This window comes from Bombina bombina, chromosome 6, assembly GCF_027579735.1.
Source record: "Bombina bombina isolate aBomBom1 chromosome 6, aBomBom1.pri, whole genome shotgun sequence".
Lineage (NCBI taxonomy): Eukaryota > Metazoa > Chordata > Amphibia > Anura > Bombinatoridae > Bombina > Bombina bombina.
Genome location: NC_069504.1, coordinates 782,337,757 through 782,354,768, shown reverse-complemented (window position 1 = coordinate 782,354,768; position 17,012 = coordinate 782,337,757). Strand labels below are relative to the sequence as shown.

The 17,012-nt window shown below is 40.9% G+C and overlaps 1 protein-coding gene across 3 annotated transcripts in view; it reads right to left on the bottom strand.

Moving 5' to 3' along the window:
* The window catches only part of LOC128663659 (DBIRD complex subunit ZNF326), a 112,560-nt gene that overhangs the window by 29,877 nt on the left and 65,671 nt on the right, over positions 1–17,012 (bottom strand). For 2 of the 3 annotated variants that reach the window (XM_053718096.1, XM_053718094.1), the window contains exons 12-17: positions 16,114–16,192; positions 15,962–16,040; positions 4,436–4,580; positions 4,273–4,351; positions 4,060–4,190; positions 3,039–3,134 (exon numbers count right to left, since the gene is read on the bottom strand). In XM_053718096.1, the coding sequence (XP_053574071.1) occupies positions 3,039–3,134; positions 4,060–4,190; positions 4,273–4,351; positions 4,436–4,580; positions 15,962–16,040; positions 16,114–16,192 (609 nt within the window). The remainder of the gene's footprint in view (positions 1–3,038; positions 3,135–4,059; positions 4,191–4,272; positions 4,352–4,435; positions 4,581–15,961; positions 16,041–16,113; positions 16,193–17,012) is intronic. The other variant, XM_053718095.1, reaches the window with a different exon arrangement.

The following is a 17,012-nucleotide window of genomic DNA, read 5'->3' as shown; positions in this document are numbered from 1 at the left end:
ATAAAGCTCTTTGTGCTAAGATGGAGAATCCCGAACTCTTAGCCGCTAATTTGGTGATCTGAAAGGAAGCATCCGTAATCAAAGAATTAGCCAGCTTAAGGGCCTTAATTCTGTCGTGTATTTCCACTAAAGAGGTCTCAGTTCTAAGAGACTCTTCTAGAGCGTCAAACCAAAAAGCAGCCACAGTCGTGACGGTTACAATGTAGCCCGCCGGTTGCAATAAAAACCCTTGATGAATATAGAGTTCTGTTGAGAAGACCCTCCAACTTCTTATCCATGGGGTTTTTGAAAGCACAACTGTCCTCAATAGGAATAGTCGTACGCTTCGTCAGAGTAGAGATAGCTCCCTCCACCTTAGGGATCGTCTGCCAAGAGTCCCGAACGGTGTCAGCTATAGGGTACATTTTCTTAAAAATAGGGGAAGGGGAGAACGGGATACCCGGTCTTTCCCATTCCCTTGCAATAATTTCCGAAATTCTCTTAGGAACCGGAAAAACATTGGAATAAGAAGGGACCTCTAAGTATTTGTCCATCTTACTCAATTTCTCTGGTGGGACCACAATAGAGTCACAGTCGTCCAGAGTCACCAAAACCTCTCGCAGCTAAAGACGGAGATGTTCAAGCTTAAATCTGAAGGACATGACTTCCGAATCTGTCGGGGCCAATGCACTTCCTGAGTCAGAAAGTTCCCCCTCAGACAGGGCCTCCCTACCCTCCAATTCAGAGCCCTGGGAGGGTACATCGGAGATAGCCATCAAAGCATCAGAAGTCGCAGGGACCACATGGGCCTCTGTCCTACTGAGTTTGCCTTGTAAAACTGGCAACTTAGATAAAACTTCTGTAAGAGTGGATGACATAACTGCAGCCATATCCTGCAGAGTGAATGAAGTGGACGCAGTTGAACATGGCGTCGCTTGAGCGGGCGTTAAAGGTTGCGATGCTTGGGGAGAAAGTTGCTGCATACCCAGAGTCTCATCAGGTTGAGAAACATCCTTAGATACACTTGCATTAAAGAAAATTTGTTCTTTAAACTGTAAAGCCCTCTCAGTACATGAGGGACAAAAAGGAATAGGGAATTCCACATTGGCATCTAAACACATAGAACATGTACTTTCCTGAAGGTCAGCCATGACAAAAAAAAAAAACAGCAATATTGGTAGTTTTTACTGAAAATAAAAATAAAAAGCAAACACTTAGAATTTTTTTTGAAAAACGAGTGTACTGTCTCTTTGACAAAGCGGTATATGCTTTTACTGCTTCGCAATAAACCTGCAGTAACAGGGAAGCACCATAACACCTTTAAAAGATTTTACTGTAACTGTACAGATTAAATATGCATAATGACTTAGGAACTAAATTAAACCCTTGCACCTCGCCACAGCTCTGCTGTGGTGCCTACCTGTCCCAACGAACACTAAATAGACCTCCGTGAACGGCGCTCCTAAGGCCGCTTGTGATAATTGCAAACACAAGCGACTTAGGCCACACCGGAGCCTAGAGACATGCTGCTCAAAGACAGGATCCTGATAGTAAATGTGCGTCTGAGCGCGCAAAACTAAGCCCCGCCCATCGTGGGCACAACTAAAGTCCCCGGCTACAGTAAGAACCGCATGGGAAATAAACGTAATAAAAACACACTCTGTCCAACTATTACATTAGCCAAAGTTAAAGTTAGAACATTTTGCTGCTCATGCCACAATCTCCCAGCGTCAAGCCCACAATGAAACATAGCCACCGGTTAACCCTTTATTAGGTCACGGATTATGCTTTATTTCCAAATAAAAAGGGGATACCTATGCACACATTTTGACCCAGTGCAAACTGATTACCCCTTCCCTGTACAGGGAATAAGTGCCAGTCTGTTCTGAGATACTTAAGTCTCCCCAGAAATAAATGACTGTACATACCTCAATGCTGAGCGCAGTATGAAGCTGTCCCACACAATGATGTTCCTTTTCCTCACCACCAGCACATCTGTGGGGACAAACAGGGTCTTAGAGAATATCTGCTAAGACCATCAGCAGGGCAGCAATCAATATGGGAGCGTAGAAAGAATGAAAATCTCCCCAGTCCATTGCTGAAAAGCCAGAAGCTCTAGCCCTGAGAAAAATAGCACACACTGGTACCATTTAAAAATAATAAACTTTTGATTGAAGAATCTAAACTAACACCTCACTTTACCTCTTCCTATCACTAACACAGGCAAAGAGAATGACTGGGGTAGGAGGGAAGGGAGGAGCTATATATACAGCTCTGCTGTGGTGCTCTTTGCCTCCTCCTGCTGACCAGGAGGCGATATCCCAAAAGTACGGATGAAATCTGTGGACTCGTCATATCTTGTAATATATATATATATATATATATATATATATATATATATATATATATATATATATATATATATATATATATATATATATATATATATATATATATATACACACACACATATATATATATATATATATATATATATATATATATATATATATATATATATATATATATATATATATATATATATATATATATATATATATATATATATATATATATATATATATATATACATACATACATACATACATACATACACACATATATACATATATATATATAAAACATGGAAGGGAGCTGCACTCCAAGACCTTCCATGTTTTGTATTTTCTCTGGGTGATTACATCCACCTGTGCACCCCTTCTTTGTTCTCAGTCTGTTTGGCTTTGTTAGCTCGCATGATGGTGTGGCTGTGTTAGGGACTCAGGCAATGGAAAGGACCTTGACGTGGTGCCTGAGCTTTGCCATTTGGCCAGATGCGGTAACTAACCTTTCCAGATGTGATTTTATCTTAGCTGTGAGCTAGCTGGGCGAGTGCTGAATGTTTCTATGTACATACACATTTATATACACACACATATATATATATATATATATATATATATATATACACACACACACACACATATATATACATACACAGTATATATATCTATTCTGTGAAAAAGCAAGGGAATAGACACGTTATCACTGAATCTTACCTTAACATGTGCAGCAAACATCTGCTTGAAACGTTTATTTTTGAACATCCAATCTGCTGTCTTAATACTCTTTTTCTTTAGATCTTGATTTAATGCCTGTTTACAAAAAGGAAAAATAGATATGAGTATTGTTTGTGATCAACCAATACAAGAATTTATTTACTTATTCTTTTTATGGAAGAAAAACCAAACTTGTCATTTCATATTCCTGCTTCCTAATCCAATACATTTGCCATTAGATACAATTCCAATATCTATTTAAAAGGGTCATAAAAGGGCCTTTACAGTGTAAAATAATTACATGGTATAATTTGAGTATTTCATTTTGGCAGTAGTGACCCTACAACTAGCAACCATAGAAAGGGATTAAATATATAGTTTAAAGTATTACTCTGGAGCGGAAGAGAACTGCTAGTCCTAAACAGAGATTCTGTTCAATGGAGGGCTACTAAAATGGTACATGGTCTAAAAAATAAACTTACAAAGAATGACTGACAAGTATGTATAGCTTAGAGGAGAGATGGGAAGAGAACATGATAGTAACTTTGTATATTAAGAAGCTTAGTAAAGCAGAGGCTAAGAGTATTTTTTACTAAAAGAATAATGGGCCATGATCTCAAGCCGAAGGGTAGTAGTTTCAGGAGTAATCTATGGAAGCATTTTTTTCACAGAAAGGGTGGCAATGACAAACACTGTGGGGGACTTCAATAATGCCTGGGACATGTATCTAGTTCATAGGGTAGCCTTATGCATTTACACTTTTGGCCTATTCTCATCTGTCGCCAAAATCTGTGTTTCTAATCCATAGCAGCAGCCATACAGCTGGGTCTGTAAATTGTCAATCTGAGACTAGTAAGAAAAAGCAGACAAGTAAAGGAAATTCTTCGCCTGACCGGTAACTTCTTTTACCTAGTAAACAAGTGATATTTTTTCACCCTGCTTATTCAGAAAATATTGAGGTAGATATTTTTATTAATTTTTTTAAAAAAAAGGAAAAGTAAATTGTTATTTTAGTTCGTACCCTACGATTCAATGAATGACTTTCAGTTTTTATATGCTCCATCAAACGTTGATGAATATCTGGAATGAGGACATCACAAGCAATGCAGTGGGCAGCCTCGACACGGCGAAAAAAGTGCTCTTGTCCTATACCTGCAAGAGAGCAAAATGAACACCTAATATGCAGCAAAGATGAAACACACAATAACAAAATAAGTTATGTAACAATTCTCACCTCTAAAGGAACCATTCTTGGGAACAAAATCCTTTGACTTATTAGCGTTAAGCTTCCAATTATCATATACCATGTATTCCTAGTGCGTTTAAAATAAAAAAGATAAAATGTTATCATGGCATTATATATAAAAGGTGGTACACACCAATAGAAAGAGGATTACCTGTAGAAAATCCACTTCCTGTTTTGGAAAATAAGTACACAGATGTTTCAGAGTACTATGGTGCAGCGTACATTTAAAATGCTTTTGAATCTCTATCTCATTTTGAGTATCAAAGCAGCATAAGCAGCAAGAAAAATGAGGATTCCTGTAAAAAAGAAAAAAAAAATGAAGACAGTTGTCATATACTACCGCAACATAAATCCTAAAAAGGATGGCAATCTAGGAGACTATGTCTGCATAAATCAATTACTATTTTAGGAAGTTTGCTCTAATTTATGAATATGTCATATAAATCACCAACACCGGGACAAAGATAATATAGAACAAAGACATCTGATGGTCATTATTTAAATGGAAAGTCTACACCAAAATTGTTATTGCTTAAAAAGATAGCTAACGCCTTTACTACCCATTCCCCAGCTTTGCACAACCACCATTGATTTATTAATATACTTTATAACATTTAAACCTCTACATTTCTGCCTGTTTCTAAGTCACTATAGGCAGCCTCTTATCACATGCTTTTTATTAGCTTTTCACAACAAGACACTGCTAATTCATGTGTGCCATATAAATAACATTGTGCTCTCTCCCAGGAGTTGTGGCTGACACTGCAATAATTGACCAAAATGCAAGTCAATAGACAAATAAATAGCCATGTGATCAAGGGGCTGTCAGAAGTGGCTTAGATAAAAAGGTAATCACAGAGGTAAAAAGTATATTAATATAACCATGTTGGCTGTGCAAAACTGGAGAATAGGTAATAAAGGGATTACATATCTTTTTAAACAATAACAATTTAAATTGGAGTTGACTGTCCCTTTAAACTAGCAAGATCTCACTGGAGTTACAAACACACTATAGGTGGGATTCACATTTGCATACAATGCACCAACACATGAGGTGATGCACAATGGAAAGAAAAATATAAAATTACATACATAAAAAGTTCCTGCATGTGTCCCATTATTTCTGCATACATGCTGCATTTTCTAAAATTACATCTAAGATGACAGCACATTCTGCCTTGGAACTTGCAACCCCTTTTAATGTATTGGTTATAAAAACGAAATTTATGCTTACCTGATAAATTTCTCTCTTTCTTGACACGGTGAGTCCACGGATCATCATCAATTACTGTTGGAAATATAACTCCTGGCCAGCAGGAGGCGGCAAAGAGCACCATATCAAAGCTGTTAAATATCACTCCCCTACCCACAATCCCCCAGTCATTTGACCAAAAGGAAAGGAGAGAAAGGAAGTAACACAAGGTGCAGAGGTGCCTGAGGATTATATAAAAAACTGAATACAGGGCGGGCTGTGGACTAACCGTGTCAAGAAATAAATAAATTTATCAGGTATGCATAAATTTCGACACAATGAGTCCACGGATCATCATCAATTACTGTTGGGAACTAATACCCAAGCCAGAGGACACAGATGATAAGGGAGGGACAAGACAGGAACCTAAACAGAAGGCACCACTGCTTGAGGAACCTTTCTCCCAAAAGAAGCCTCAGCCGAGGCAAAAGTATCAAATTTATAGAATTCGGAAAAAGTGTGCAAAGATGACCAAGTTGCAGCCTTGCAAATCTGTTCCACAGAAGCTTCATTTTTGAAGGCCCAGGAAGAAGTAACAGCCTTTGTGGAATGAGCTGTGATTTTCTCAGGAGGTTGCTGTCCAGCAGTCTCATATACCAAGCGAATAACTCTCTTCAGCCAAAGGGAAAGTGAAGTAGCCGTAGCTTTCTGACCCTTGTGTTTCCCAGAAAAGCAAACAAACAATGCAGAAGACTGACGAAAGTCCTTAGTTGGCTGCAAATAAAATTTCAGCGCTCGCACAACATCCAGATTATGTAACAAGCGTTCTTTGTGAGGAGGATTAGAACACAAAGAAGGTACAACGATTTCCTGATTAATATTCTTGACTGAAACAACCTTGAGCAGGAAACCAAACTTAGTACGCAGAACCACCTTATCAGAGTGAAATATAAGATAAGGGGAAATCACACTGTAAAGCAGAGAATTCAGAAACTCTCCGAGCAGAGGAAATAGCAACAAGAAACAAAAAACTTTCCAAGATAACAACTTAATATCTAAGGAATGCATAGACTCAAACAAAGCCCCTTGAAGAACTTTGAGAAGTAAATTAAGACTCCATGGAGGAGTAACTGGTTTGAACACAGGGCCGGATCCTGACCAAGGCCTGACAAAAAAAAGATTGTACATCTGGGAAATCCGCCGGACGTTTGTGTAACAAAATAGATAAGGCCGAGATTTGACCCTTTTAGAAGCTAGTCGATAAACCCTAATCCAAACCCTCTTGGAGAATTTTTTTTTTTTTTAGGAATTATAACTCTACTCCATGAGTAGCCCTTGGATTCGCACCGAGATATTTACACCAAATCGTATGGTAAATCCTTCTAGATACAGGCTTACGAGCCTGAATCATGGTCTCTGACCGAATCAGAAAATCCCCGCTTGGAGAAGGTCCTTCCTCAACGGAGACTCCAAGGAGGCAGAGATGCCATCTCCACAAGATCCGCATACCAAATCCTGCGAGGCCAGGCCGGTGCTATGAGGATCACCAAAGTCGTCCTGTTTAATTTGAGCAATTACCTGAGGAAGAAGAGCAAACTGTAGACTGAAGGTCCAAGGGAACGCCAAAGCATCTATCAGTTCCACCTGGGATTCCCTGGACCTCGACCCGAATCTCGGTAGCTTGGCATTCTGACGGGATGCCATGAGATCCAATTCAAGCTGAGCCCACTTGAGAATCAGATTGGAGAACACTTCCGGATGGAGTTCCCACTCCCCCAGATGAAAGGTCTGCCTGTTCAGAAAATCCGCCTCCCAGTTGTCCACACCTGGGATATGGATCGCCGATAGACAACAAGAGTGGGCCTCAACTTACTGGATTATTTTGGTTACCTCTGTCATTGCTAAGGAACTCCTCGTTCCTCTTTGATGATTGATGTAAGCCACTGAAGTTATGTTGTCCGACTGAAACCTGATAAACTGCAGTGAGGCTAGCTGGGGCCAGGCCAGAAGAGCATTGAAGATTGCTCTCAGTTCTAGAATGTATATAGTAAAAACAGACTCTGACTGAGTCCAAACTCCCTAAGCCTTTAGGAAGCCCCACACTGCTCCCCAGCCCAGAAGGCTGGCGTCTGTCACAATCCTCCCAGGCGGTCTGTGAAAGCAGGTTCCCTGGAAGAAATGATCCAGAGACAACCACCATTGAAGAGAGTCCCTTGTCTCCTGCTCCAGAGTTATTCGAGGAGACAAGTCTGTATAATCTAGGTTCCATTGCCTGAGCATGTTTAACTGCAGAGGCCTGAGATGGAAACGAGCAAACGGGATGATGTCCATTGCCGCAACCATCAGCCCGATTAACTCCATACACTGAGCCACTGACGGCCTGAGCGGACTAGACAAGTATCGATAATCTTCGATTTCCTGACTTCTGTCAGAAAAAATCTTCATGGACATGTCTATTATGGTTCCCAAGAAAGTGACTCTTGTGGAACTAGGGAACTCTTTCCCAAATTTACCTTACACCTGTGAGCTCTCAGGAAAGACACTATGTTGGTGTGGGATCTTGCAGAAAAGATGATGCCTGGACTAGAATGTCGTCCAGATAAGGCCACCCCAATGCCTGTGACCGAAGGACCGCCAACAGAGACCCCAGAACCTTTGTGAAAATTGTGGGAGCCGTGGCCAGGCCGAAAGGAAGAGCCACGAACTGGAAGTGTTTGTCTAGGAAGGACCTTAGGAACTTGTGATGATCCCTGTGAATAGGGACATGTAGGTACGAGTCTTTTAAATTACAGTTTTCTTGAATTGATTCTCCTGGATTAAGGGAAGAATGGAACGAATAGTTTCCATCTTGAAGGAAGGAATCCTGAGAAATTTGTTTAGACTCTTTAGGTCTAAAATTGGTCTGAAGGTTCCCTCTTTTTTGGGAACCACAAACAGATTGGAATAAAAACCCTGACCCTGTTCCTGGAACAATCACTCCCAAAGCGGAGAGGTCTTTTACACAATGTAAGAACTCCTCTCCTTTTGTCTGGTCTGCAGATGATCTTGAAGCAGAAACCTGCCTCTGGGAGGAAAACTTTTGAACTCCAATTTGTATCCCTGAGAGACTATTTCTATCGCCCAGGGATCCTGAACGTTCCGAACCCAAGCCTGAATGAAGAAGGAAAGTCTGCCCCCTACCAGATCCGGTCCCGGATCGGGGGCATGCCCTTCATGCTGTTTTGGATGCAATAGCTGGCTTCCTAGGTTGTCTACCCTTGTTCCAAGACTGGCTGGGTCTCCAAGTAGGCTAAGAGTGTTCCTGCTTAGAGGAGGAAGAGGAAGAATTTCCCTTAAAATTTCGAAAGGAACGAAAGTTACTCTGTTGTCCCTTTTGTTTGTTTCTCTTATCCTGAGGGAGTAGATGACCCTTCCCTCCCGTGATATCAGAAATAATTTCTGACAGGCCAGGTCTTCCCCTTTTAAGGAATCGCTAAAAGCTTAGACTTAGATGACACGTCCGCAAACCAAGGTTTTAACCATAAGGTTCTGTGGGCTAGCAAGAGAAACCCGAGCTCTTAGCTCCCAGTTTAATAATTTGAAGTGAAGCGCCCGTAATAAAAGCATTAGCTAGCTTCAGAGCCTTTATCCTGTCTTTGATCTCCTCCAAAGAAGTCTCAATCCTGAGAGACTCAGAGCATCAAACCAATAAGCTGTCGCACTAGTGAAGGTAGCAATGCATGCTGCAGGCTGCAATAGCAGACCCTGGTGAATATAAAGCTTTTTAAGCAAACCCTCTAACTTCTTGTCCATAGGATATTTGAAAGCACAACTATCCTCTATAGGAATAGTAGTTCTCTTGGCTAATGTGGAAACAGCTCCTTCCACCTTGAAGACTGTTTGCCAAGCCTCCTTAACCGCATCGGCTAAGGGAAACATCTTTTTAAATATAGGAGATGAAGAAAAAGGCCAGTCATACCAGAGCCCTTCAGGGTAACTAGAATCTCCTTAGGTAGCAAACCGAGGTGATCCAGAAAACCACTTCAGTATCAGACAAAGGAATTACCTAGACGGAGTCTGAGAGGTTTCCCTTATATACTACCAAAGTATCTTCCACTTTCAACTTCAGGGAATAAACATTCGGAACAGTTACTCTGTATGTGATTAAATACATTTCATCAAGTGTTCTCCCTGGAACATGGTAAACACAGACAATGCAACAGATATCGCCAAAGACATTTAGAGAAGCGATGTCTTGCTAAGAAACTACAGATGGAGTTGGTGAGGAAGCGCAGGGCACTGCATGAGTGGACTGTAAAAAATGTTTTTTTGTTTTTTTTTATGGACACTTAATGAGAATCCCTTTTTAACTCTACAGAAAAATTCTCACAACAAAGAAACAGGGAAATGGTTAGTTTAACACCAGAAGGAGAAACACTATGGTGGTGATAACCCTGCATTGTAGGGTCTCTTAAACCATAAGACTGAAGTATGAATGATTAATCCCATAAAGGTCTTTAATCCATATAAACACAAAGACTGTTACTGTCTCCTTAAAATTTAAAGTGGAAACCTTTTTATTTATGAGGGTAGAAAAAACAGGCTAAGTAGGTACATGACGTACATGAGTACAGCAAACCCCTTTACACCTCGGTATAACCCCGCTGAGGTGCCTGCCATTCCTTCTGTTAAAATCCTGACAGCTGTAGCACTGTCTCTAAGCGCAACACACTGACATAATATTGTCCGCTCCCTCCGATAACTGGAAGTACTAGGGAGAGGTGTCTAAGTGCAAACACTAGTCTCCTTTCCGATAACCGGAAGTACTAAATAAGCGGTGCACAACCAAATTGGTGCCACACAAGCTCCGCCCCTCGTGGGCGTTTCAATAGCCCTCTCCCGATAACCATTATTAGATAAACAACTGAGAACACATAACAGACTGCTCAGGTTCCTTTCCTATTCCTTAGGCGGCTGCTTGGTCCTTATGATATCTCTTAAGAGTTAAACACCCTCATACTGAGCTCGCTCTCTGCAGTACACAGTCTGTTAGTATGAAATCTCCCGTTCGGCTATGTATTAATTATGAAACCGCCGGGAGATAAGAGTCACATGTCCCATACAGTACCACTGTGTGCGTCCCAGCTGCCACGTGTCCCCTAAAAACAACTAGGAGAATGCGTCTGTTAACCCCCTTAATAAGGAGCCCAATTTCGATGAGGCCTGTGTAAAAAAAAAAAAATAAAGTGCCCAAACTTTTTCTGAGATTTCTTTGTACCCCCAGAAATAAAGTCAGCACTCACCTCATCTTCTGCCTGGCAGCAAGGCAGTTTCCAGGTTTGAGAGGTCCTATCCCTCCCATGGACCTGTGAATGAAGAGAAAGTCCTGAGTCAGAATCTCTTAGGTTTGCCAGAGGCAGGGCAGCATCAATATATGGGAGGCACAGTGAGAATTATGTCCCACAAGTTCCCAATGCTCTAAAGCCACCAAAGCTCTACTGAAGAGACTGATATTGACCACGGCTACACCCTAGGACAAAGCAGCACAATCTTGCACTACCTTAAAAATAAAACACTCTTGATTGAAGAATCTTTTCTAACACCTCACTTTACCTCTTCCTATCACTAATGTAGGCAAAGAGAATGACTTGAGTGGGAGGGAAGGGAGGAGCTATTTAACAGCTCTGCTGTGGTGCTCATTGCCTCCTCCTGCTGACCAGGAGGTGAATATCCCTTTAGTAATTAAGATGATCCGTGGACTCATCGTGTCTTAAAAAAAGAAATAGACAATGCCGAAATCTGACCCTTTAGAGTACTTGCCAACAAACCCTTCTCCAGACCATCCTGGAGAAAGGACAAAATCCTAGGAATCATTACTCTATTCCAAGAGTATCCTTTGGATTCACACCAATACAAGTATTTACCCCAGATCTTCTGGTAAATCCTGCGAGTCACAGGCTTACAAGCTTGAATCAAGGTCTCAATGATCGACTCTGAAAATCCACACTTAGATAAATCTCCAAGCAGACAGCTTCAGAGAAACGAGATTTGGATGAAGGAAGGGACCCTAAAGAAGAAGGTCCTTCCTCAGAGGCAGTCTCCAAGGTTGAAATTTCCACTAGGCCTGCATACCAAATCCTGCGAGGCCACGTCGGGGCTACGAGAATTACAGACGCCCTCTCCTGCTTGATTTGAGCAATGACTCTTGGAAGGAGAGCAAACTGAGGAAATGGGTATGCTAAACTGAAGTTCCAAGGAACTGCCAGAGCAACGATCAGAAATGCCTGCGGATCTCTTGACCTCGAGCCGTATCTCGGAAGTCATGAGATCCAACTCCGGCTGCCCCCACTTGAGGGTCAAGCTGGAAAACACATCCGAATGAAGTTCCTACTCCCCAGGATGAAAAGTCTGTCTGCTCAGAAAATCCGCTTCGCAATTGTCCACTCCTGGGATGTGCATCACAGAAAGACAGCAGTTGTGGGTCTCCACCCACTGAATAATTTGGGCTACCTCTGTCATGGCCAAGGAATTCAGAGTTCCCCCCTGGTGGTTGATGTAGGTCACTGAGGTTATGTTGTCCGACTGGAATCTGATAAACCGGGCTAAGGCTAACTGAGGCCAGTCGAGTATTGAAGATTGATCTCAGCTCTAAGAAGTTTATGGGCAGGACTGACTCTGGGTCCATAAGCCCTGAGCCTTCAATGAGCCCCATACTGCTCCCCAACCTAGTAGTCTGGCATTCGTGGTCACAGTCACCCAGGAGGGTCTGCTGAAGCAAGTACCCTGGGAGAGATGATCCTGAGAAAGCCACGACGGAAGAGAGTCTTGACACCTGATCTAGATCTACACGAGGAGACAGGTCCATATAGTCCCCGTTCCATTGTCTGAGCATGCATAACTGCAGAGGTCTGAGATGGAACCGAGCAAGCGGAATGTCGTCCATGGAAGCCACCATCAGACAGATTACCTCCATACATTGAGCAACTGACGGCCGAGGAGAGGACTGAAGGGCAAAACAAGAGTCGAAAATCTTTCTTTTTCTGACCTCTCTCTTGAAGGATGGCACTCTGAGAAACTTTTAGATCTAGGATTGGTTGAAAAGTTCCCTCCTTTTTGGGAACTACAAACATATTCAAGTAAAATCCCAGACCCCTTTCCTGAAAGGGAACTGGTACTATTGCCCTCAGGGAGGCAAGGTCCTTGACACAATGTAAGAACGCCTCTCTTTATCTGGTCTACAGATAATCTGGAGAGGAGAGACCTGCCTCTGGGAGGAAAATATTTGAAGTCTATTTTGTATACCTGGGAGACAATGTCCACCGCCCAGGGATCCAGTACATCTCTTATCCAAGCCCGGGAAAAAAAAAAAGAGAGAGTCTGCCCCCTACAAGATCCGCTCCCGGATCGGGGGCCAACCCTTCATGCTGACTTGGAACCAGCTGAAGGCTTTTTAGATTGCTATCCCTTATTCCAGGACTGGTTGGGCTTCCAGGAAGGCTTGGCCTGATCTTGCTTGGAGGAACGAAAATTACTCTGACGTCCCTTCTGCTTATTCTTTTTATCTTGAGGAAGAAAAGCACCCTTCCCTCCAGTAATAGCCGAGATAATTTCCGCTAAACCAGGTCCAAACAAGGTCTTACCCTTGTAGGGAATAGCCATGAGCTTAGATTTAGATGAAACATCCGCAGACCAGGACTTCAAATACAAGGCTAGGACCGCAAAACCAGAAATTTTGGCTCCCAGTTTAATAACCTGTAAGGAAGCATCTGTAATGAAGGAATTGGCTAACTTGAGAGCCTTAATTCTGTCCTGGATCTTCTCAAAAGGGGTATCCGCCTGAAGAGATTTAGACAACGCATCAAACCAGTAAGCCGCAGCGCTGGTAACAGTGGCGATACACACTGCAGGTTGCCATTGTAGACCCTGGTGGACATACATCTTTCTTAGTAAAACCTCCAATTTTTTATCCATTGGATCTTTAAAAGAACAACTCTTAAAAATAAGAGATGGAAAAAAAGGAATACCAGGTCTTTCCCATTCTCTGCAGCACGGTCAGAAACCGGAAAAACCTCCACCGTGGAGGGAACATCAAAGTATTTGTTCAATTTACTAGACACTTTAGGACTGACTACGATAGTTGTGTCAAAGTGGTCCAAAGTAGCCAAAACCTCCTTAAGTAATAAGCAAAAGTGTTCTAGCTTAAATCTGAAAGATACCACTTCAGCATCAGAAGAAGGAATTACACTGTCTGAGTCTGAGATTTCCCCCACAGATGCTACCGACATGTCTTCTTCCTCAGGCTTATGGGAAGGGAGACTCTGGATAGCCAGAACTTGATCAGATACCTTACTGTTTCCTTCAATTTCCTTTTACGCTTTCCCTGCAACATGGGGAAAGCTGACAAGGCCTCAGATAACGCAAGGGATACCTGGGAAGAAATGTCTTGTAGAGAAAATCCTACAGGATTGCAAGAGGAAACACAGGGCACTGTATGTGGAGACGGAAAAAGTTGGGACGCTTGAGGAGAAAGCTGCGGCATATCTGCAACAGGAGACACCTGAACAGCATTTGCCTAGGATAATGGTGGCTCATGGTCAAATATCTCTATAACTTAAAGTTCTCTCAAAACATAACTGACAAGCAGCAACTTCTCCTGGGATAATGGTTTGAAAAGCCTCTTGATCCATCTTATGTAATAAAGTGTAAAAAATCTTTATTTGAAAATAAAATTAAATGTGTACTGTGTCTTTAAATAGAAATGTGTGTTAGTGCAACAAACCAAATAGACCTCAGGCTACCTATACACCTCAGTAGCTTTACTGAGGTGTCTACCTGTCCTGCAGCTCACAGAGTGACTTTCCTCAAAGAAGAAACAATCCTCTTCAAATACAGAGCGGTTACAGAGCTTTAAACTGCCGGAAAAAATGGCTTACAACAGTAATCTCCATGACCAAAACTTAAAGTATAAAAAAAATTACTATAACACATTGAGCCACCACCTCAGAGTCTCAATGCCCAAACTGCCTAAAAGAAACCCCAAACATGAAGGTTTAATAAAGTCCCATATTAAATAAGACAGATTTTAGCTGTAACAAGTGCCAGCAATCTCCTTGCAAAAGAAAATTAAAATGGCACTTACCTGAAAGTGCTGTCCGGTAGCAGGACAGCTCACCTGGTTTGAGAGGGTGCAGCACCTCACATGGACATGTGAAGAGAGAAAAACTACTCAGGTCTTCTAGTTAGGGCAGCAGATTCTTGAGAAAATGCAATGAGGATTGTACCTCACAAGTTCTCAAAAGCCACCACTGCCCTACTGAAGAGACTGATCTGGACTAGTCTAGACCCCAGAAAGTAAAAAAATAATAAAATTGAAGAAAACTTATCAGACACCTAAACTTCATCACCTAGAATAACTGGGGGGGGTTGAGGGTAGGGGAGTGATATTTAAAAGGGACACTGAACCCAAATTTTTTATTTCATGATTCAGATAGAGAATGCAATTTTAAGCAACTTTTTAATTTACTCCTATTATCAAATTTTCTTCATTCTCTTGGTATCCTTTATTTGAAATGCAAGAATGTAAGTTTAGATGCCGGGCCCATTTTTGGTGATCAACCTCTGTTGTTCTTGCCAATTGGTGGATAAATTCATCTACCAATAAAAAAGTGCTGTCCAGAGTCTGAACCAAAAAAAGCTTAGATGCATTCTTTTTCAAATAAAGATAGCAAGAGAACGAAGACAAATTGATAATAGGAGTAAATTAGAAAGTTGCTTAAAGGGACACTCAATCAAAATTAACCTTTCATTATTCAGATAAAGCATGCAATTTTAAACAACTTTCCAATTTACTTCCATTAACAAAACGTGCACAGTCTTTTTATATTTAAACTTTTTGAGTCACCAGCTCCTACTGAGCATGTGCAAGAATAAGCGTGTATGCATTTGTGAATGGCTGATTGCTGTCACATGGTACGTGTATGCATTTGTGATTGGCTGATGGCTGTCACATGGTACAGGGGGAGTGGAAAAAGACATAACTTTTAAAATTGTCAGAAAAAAATCTACTACTCATTTGAAGTTCAGACTAAGTGCTATTGCATTGTCTTGTTATCTTTCATTTGTTGATTATGCAAATCTACTATGTTGACTGGTCCTTTAAAATTGCATGCTCTATCTGAAACACAAAACAAAAAATTTGGGTTCAGTGTCCCTTTAACAGCTTTGCTGTGGTGCTCTTTGCCTCCTCCTGCTAACAGGGGTGATATTCCAAACAATAATTGATGATCCGTGGACTCACCGTGTCATTAGAAAGAAAATGGAATGCAATTACTTTTATAAATTTATCTGTTAGCTAAAATTCTCTCAACTTCATAGAATCAGAGTTAAAATTTCAGAAAACACTATGGTTAAACAATTTATAAGAAATCCAGTTTATGTTTTATGCACATTTATAGAAAGAGCAAGCAATTAGTTTACAAAGAAATAAGGTCAGGGGGCTAAGCTTACGGATCTGAAGCATGCATCCAATGTCCCTTTCCTCTTCTCCCTCTCCTCGTCTTTCGTCTTGAGAATTTTTGAGAGTTTTCTGCAAAATTAGGAATTTATTACACTTGATGCACTGGGTGAAGTCACATAAAGTATAAACACAAGATCCTCACCAGCAGCAGGATTTGGTTCTGATGAAACAGGCTTATTTTTATTTGCATTCCCATTTTGTGTTTTTGTCTTCTTATTCTGCTGCAAAAAAAAAAAAAAAAAAAAAATTAAACCTGATAATGTAATACAACCTTACACTGAAATATGCAGTCTCATTGTAAAGGGACAATCCAGCCAATATTGCAATCCAATATTGCAAACTCATTGTAAAGGGACAATCCAGCCAATATTGCAATCCACATGGATACATTTCAGTTTTGAATAGAAGCATTTTTGAAATATACATGTATTAGCAAAAATGCTTCTAATAAAAGCTATAGCTGCTTCAAAAGTGTATTTAAGTATGCACCGTGTATCAGCATTGTAAACACAGCACCTGCACAGATAGCCTAAGGTACTTGTACCATCTGGTAATTACTCAAATTGTTAATTGCCGACAAGTCTTTCTTTCAAAAGTGTTTCGCGGTCGGCGCTGTCTAATCACAGCTCGCCTTTTCCCACTATTGAACTAAATGTAGCTCACTCCCACTCTGGTAGCTCAATAGTGCGATCGGACGCGTTGCGATTAGACCCGATCAGAAGTGCCTTGAGAAGAAAGAGGTAAGTTTAACATTAGGGGGGGAAGGCTACAATCTGTAAAATCTTGATTTTTAAAGCTGTCGCTAATATAATGTTACATAATTCTGCCCTATGTGCAGAATTTTGTTTATGTAAAATTGTTTTAAATAAAGATAGCAAGAGAACAAAGAAAAATTGATAATAGGAGTAAAATTAGAAAGTTTCTTAAAATTCCATGCTCTATCTGAATCATAAAAGCAAAAAATTTGGTTTCAGCGTCCCTTTAAGGTGTTTTAACAGAAGTACTTTGAACATTGATTTTTATATTTTTGTATAACATTGA